This window comes from Ipomoea nil, unplaced genomic scaffold (assembly GCF_001879475.1).
Source record: "Ipomoea nil cultivar Tokyo-kokei standard unplaced genomic scaffold, Asagao_1.1 scaffold0506, whole genome shotgun sequence".
NCBI lineage: Eukaryota > Viridiplantae > Streptophyta > Magnoliopsida > Solanales > Convolvulaceae > Ipomoea > Ipomoea nil.
The window spans coordinates 200,890-205,566 of record NW_017616934.1 but is presented as its reverse complement, the minus strand read 5'-3'; the positions used below and the strand labels follow the sequence as shown (position 1 = coordinate 205,566).

The window sequence follows — 4,677 nt, the reverse complement described above, 5'->3', positions numbered from 1 at the left end:
TTTTTGTCAAGTTAATTACCCACACAACTTAACAAAATAATGTCGTTTTGGGAGGGATGGGGCGCACACTGCTATGTGTGCCTTGGTGCACGGTATGTACATCCGAAACAAGGAATTTATGTGTATTATGTTAGGACCTGCTCAGGATATTTCGTGGTCTAACAAAAAAAAAAAAAAAACACATTGTCAAAGTAATAAGTATATATAATTTCTAATTCTGAAATAAATGGACAACCTTACTAATATATATATTTTTTTGTTTGAAAGTTGTGACAAACGGTCTCCTTGAGCATACACAAAATCCATGCAGACCTATATTCGATTGGGGGCCACGTCAGATGAAAGAGAGTGCATGATCCGTTGCTCATACTGCCAGCTGCCTCCGTACACTGCATGAGGGTACGCCACTACCCTCTGTGCACTACTAAAAATAAAAAGGAAAAGATTCCGTTATCCCCCAACGAAACGAGAGATATCGCATAAGGTGGTGTGCTTATTAAGAGAGGAGTAGAAAGTAAGAGACTTACTGTGTGATATGATGGCTGGTACTAGTAGCGAGAAGAAAGCAATGGAGGTGTGTAAGGGTATGAATGACCTCGACAAAGTTGTTCTTAGGGAGGTTAACGGCAGCTCCGCCGAGGTAGCAACGCCGGCCATTTCTCTCCGATTCATCTTTAATTTATTTCTCTCCGATTCAATATTTTCTGACATCTTTAATTTATTTCTCTCTGATTCTGGCCTTCTTTTCATGTTTAGGTGTATCTCTATGGGGGCCATGTAACTTCATGGAAGAATGTTCATGGAGAAGAATTGCTCTTTCTGAGTAGTAAGGTAGTTTGATGAGCGAGCTCAATTTCTCTTTTCATGTGATCGAATGAAGTTTAAGTCATCCTTATTATATGCTTTGCAGGCCACTTTCAACCCTCCACACCCAATTCGTGGAGGTATCGCTATATGCTTTCCTCAGGTATTATATATATATATATATATATATATATATATATATATATATATGATCTTCAATTCCTATCTTCAATTCTCTCATCACTTAATTACACTAACCGCTAGCTTTCTGTTTGCAGTTGGCAGAGCATGGACCTCTTAAGAAACTACATGGATTTGCTAGAAACAGTTTTTGGAGCATTGACGAGAAACCTCTCCTAGAAGCACCGGAAAACTCTAAAGCACTTGTTGACTTGATACTGAAGCCCTCTGAAAACGACTTGAATATCTGGCCTCACAGGTTCGAATTGGTGCATTGATTACTTTTTGGTTAACTTATAATATATATTTTTTCCACACTAATTTAGAGAGAGCGCTGGTTTTTTTCTAGGTTTGAATTCCGATTGAGGTTAACATTGAAATCTGGAGGAGAATCAGGACATCTTATACTAATATCTCAAATAGGAAACCTCAACACTGCTGGAAAGTCCTTCGACTTTACATTTGGGTATCACACCTATCTCCCTGTTTCATCAGACGACATAGGGTGAGCACTTACTTAATTAGTACATCTCATCCATTCCATCTTTAATTTTCTTGTATGTATGCCTTGAGTTCATGAATCTCATTTGCAGTTATATGTGTTTTTGTTTTTACATGCTGATTCGATCCATCTCATCTGTACAATATAATATATATGAAGTGATCAGATAAATTTTTATTATATATATATATATATATATATATATATATATATTGCTGATCTGAGAAAATTAAAGGATGACATTTGCAATATAATTATTCAAATTTTTTAAGGAGCTAAAGAAATAAATAACCGGATTATTAATTGTTATAATTTATGTCTAGATCAGAGTATACTATACTATACAATGCTGCCTTTTAGATTAATTCCATCTTTATTACCAGGCCAATTTTGTGTTTCATCAAGTGTATTAAGTTCATACTGTCTATCTTTAAGGACAAGTGATCAATCGAACCTTGGATGTTTAGTTTTTGATGTGACAATATAATGATATGATGCTGCTATTTTACTTGTAGTAGTACTTGTGCTGCTCATGTCACAGTAAGTCTTTGGAAAAATCATATTTCTCAACCATGCGTTATAATTCTTGTAACAGTTCTGTTCGTGTTGAGGGGCCAGACACAATGCATTGTTTTGATAAGTTGCAGAAGGGGGAGCTGAATACTGAACAATATGATGCTGCTATTAAAATTGAAGGACAAGTAAGGATTTTAGGAATTTTCATTGTGTCAAGTATTGTATTTGCTGCCTTTACCATGTCTCTCATTTGGAACACAATTTTACATAGGTGGATAAAATATATCTAAACACTCCAACAAAAATTGCAATCATTGATCATGAAAGCAATAGGACATATGTGATGAATAAGGGTGGACTTCCTGATGCAGGTAAGATCTATATTTATTTTTTCATGAAAGCCTAAGCTAAGCTAGGGTGATTTATTCTTTCTTGATGGATGAGGTGTATAAATTAAAGGATATTTTAGCTTAATTAGCTTAGCTTGCTGGGGTTGGTTTTCACTGAAATTCTTAATTTTCTATTAAGGAAGGGTATTTGATATGCAAATAAAATATCCATCTGCCAATTCAATTCGATCTGTTAAATAGTTTTTTTCTAACATGACTGAATGACTGATTATTAAGTTTCTACATTTCATTTTAAGTGTTGTGGAATCCTTGGGACAAGAAGGTAAAGAAAATCTCGAACCTTGGAGATAATGAATATCAGAAGATGTTGTGTGTGGGAGCTGCTGCTGTGGAAAAACCCATCACTTTGAAAGCCGGTGCGAAATGGAAAGGATGGCAGGAACTGCATATTGAGAATTCAAGCTATAACAGCGGAGAGCTTGACCCTCAGGGCAGCTGAAACATGTTTGTGCTGGCTGGCTTATATCATTGCATGTCCAGGTATATCTCGATCTATATATTTCAGAAAATAGCTTTCTATTCTACCTTAGCTTGTGAATATATATATATATATTCAGGATAGATAAATGTGCACTTTTGGTTTGTTGATGACTGGATTGGACAAAGTGATGATTGTGGTTTATGTGTTATACAATATGTTTATATATGGACAGATAGAAAAACTGATCGAAATTGGAATGTAAACTTAAATATATAAATGCCTAGCTAATAATGTCGATTAAGTAAAATCATGTGATGCATATATGGATAAACAAATTGAATAAAATGTGGAGATGGAAAGGAGTGTTAATTTGAAATGTGACTTGAAACTTATTTATTTCACTGCATCTGCATGCTTAGCTTCCATTCCATTTTGGAGTAAAATTAGTGAGTCCAATGTCATATCCCACACTAACCATTATATTGCTTAATTAGGCACTATCCTATCAGGAGGAGTTAAAGTGTTTTTGGAATAAGGTTCTAGAAGCAAAGCAAAGGAGGCTTGCTTTAATTTTATGTGAAAATTAATTAGATGAGGTCCGATTGATCCTTTAATTTAAGTGTTTAATATATGTCCCTTAGCATAACTTAGATGGAGAGACATACATTCTTATATCCAATCCTCTGGTTCTTTTGTATTTGTATTATTTTATTAAACTTCATACTCAACTTTATATTGCTAGCTAGGTTAGGTTGAATACAATATTTTGTAATTCCGATCCATTATTTTCTATATATACATCATTAACAAACTTCATATATAGTTAACTTTATGTTCACTGGATCCCAAATTAAATTAAGTTGCCACTTGGAGGTAGACTTTAATTTTGTCCTTTTATTGCACCGTCACTAATTTTGTTTAAACTTGATCATGTGTCTTATTTCCTCTTTTTTACTACTTTGGCGGAATATAATAATTTTGTATGAGGCCGGGATTTCTCAAATAAGTTATGTGAATATTAAAAGAGTTACGTTAGTTGCTCCCTTAAATTAGCCTTTCATTAAGTCTCTAAGTGTATCTTGGAGCTAGGCTTGGCTCTCTCTCTCTCTCTCTCTCTCTCTATATATATATATATATATATATATATATATATATATATATATATGTATGTATGTATGTATGTATATAGTGTATAGTTTTGACATTATTATTTTCCCTTTATTCCTTTACCTTTTCATATTCTCCTTATAAAAATTTTCCACTTCGATCAGATCAATTTGATTCATTCCTTTGACAGCTTCATTATATTGATTGATAGAACTGTTTTATTTTTTGCTTCAAACTGTTTGAATAATTTGCGTCCCTTCTTTTCTTCTGTTCTCTTATACATATTACAAACTTATTTTGGAAACAATTACATTTGTCTGATCTGCTTTTAATATAGTTTTGCTATTGTCTTTTGTAGCTGCTCTGCTGGCTGCTGCAATTTATGTTGCGAAGCTAAGGGAATACAATTGCAATCTATTGTTTTACATTTCCCTTAATATCACATTTTCTCTACAACTTGGATTTGAGTAGTCAAGACTGAAATAATATTTTGGTGTTATAGATCTTTTGAAGATCAATTCTATGCATATTCTGAATTTTGTTATCTTTCTATACTTTCGAGGATCATATCAATTCTATACATATTCTGAACATTTACCAGAAAATACTTCATTTGCCATATATGTTCTGCATTAGTTCATGTGTTCCGTATGGAATGTTTTTATTTGATTGGTGATATTATATTTAGGTGCTATTTGGTTAATATTATATTACATAATATCGCTATTGGAGTGGAG

General features: G+C 33.4%; 1 protein-coding gene across 1 annotated transcript; it reads left to right on the top strand.

Annotated features, from left to right (window-relative positions):
- Nucleotides 1–535: 535 nt before the first annotated feature.
- Nucleotides 536–4,363, top strand: LOC109173943 (putative glucose-6-phosphate 1-epimerase). Its single transcript, XM_019323267.1, has 9 exons — nucleotides 536–640; nucleotides 757–831; nucleotides 911–967; nucleotides 1,083–1,243; nucleotides 1,334–1,489; nucleotides 2,082–2,187; nucleotides 2,274–2,373; nucleotides 2,649–2,892; nucleotides 4,299–4,363. The coding sequence occupies exons 1-8, from the start codon at nucleotides 536–538 to the stop codon at nucleotides 2,849–2,851; spliced, it is 963 nt and encodes a 320-aa protein (XP_019178812.1). The 3' UTR covers nucleotides 2,852–2,892; nucleotides 4,299–4,363.
- Nucleotides 4,364–4,677: the final 314 nt, after the last annotated feature.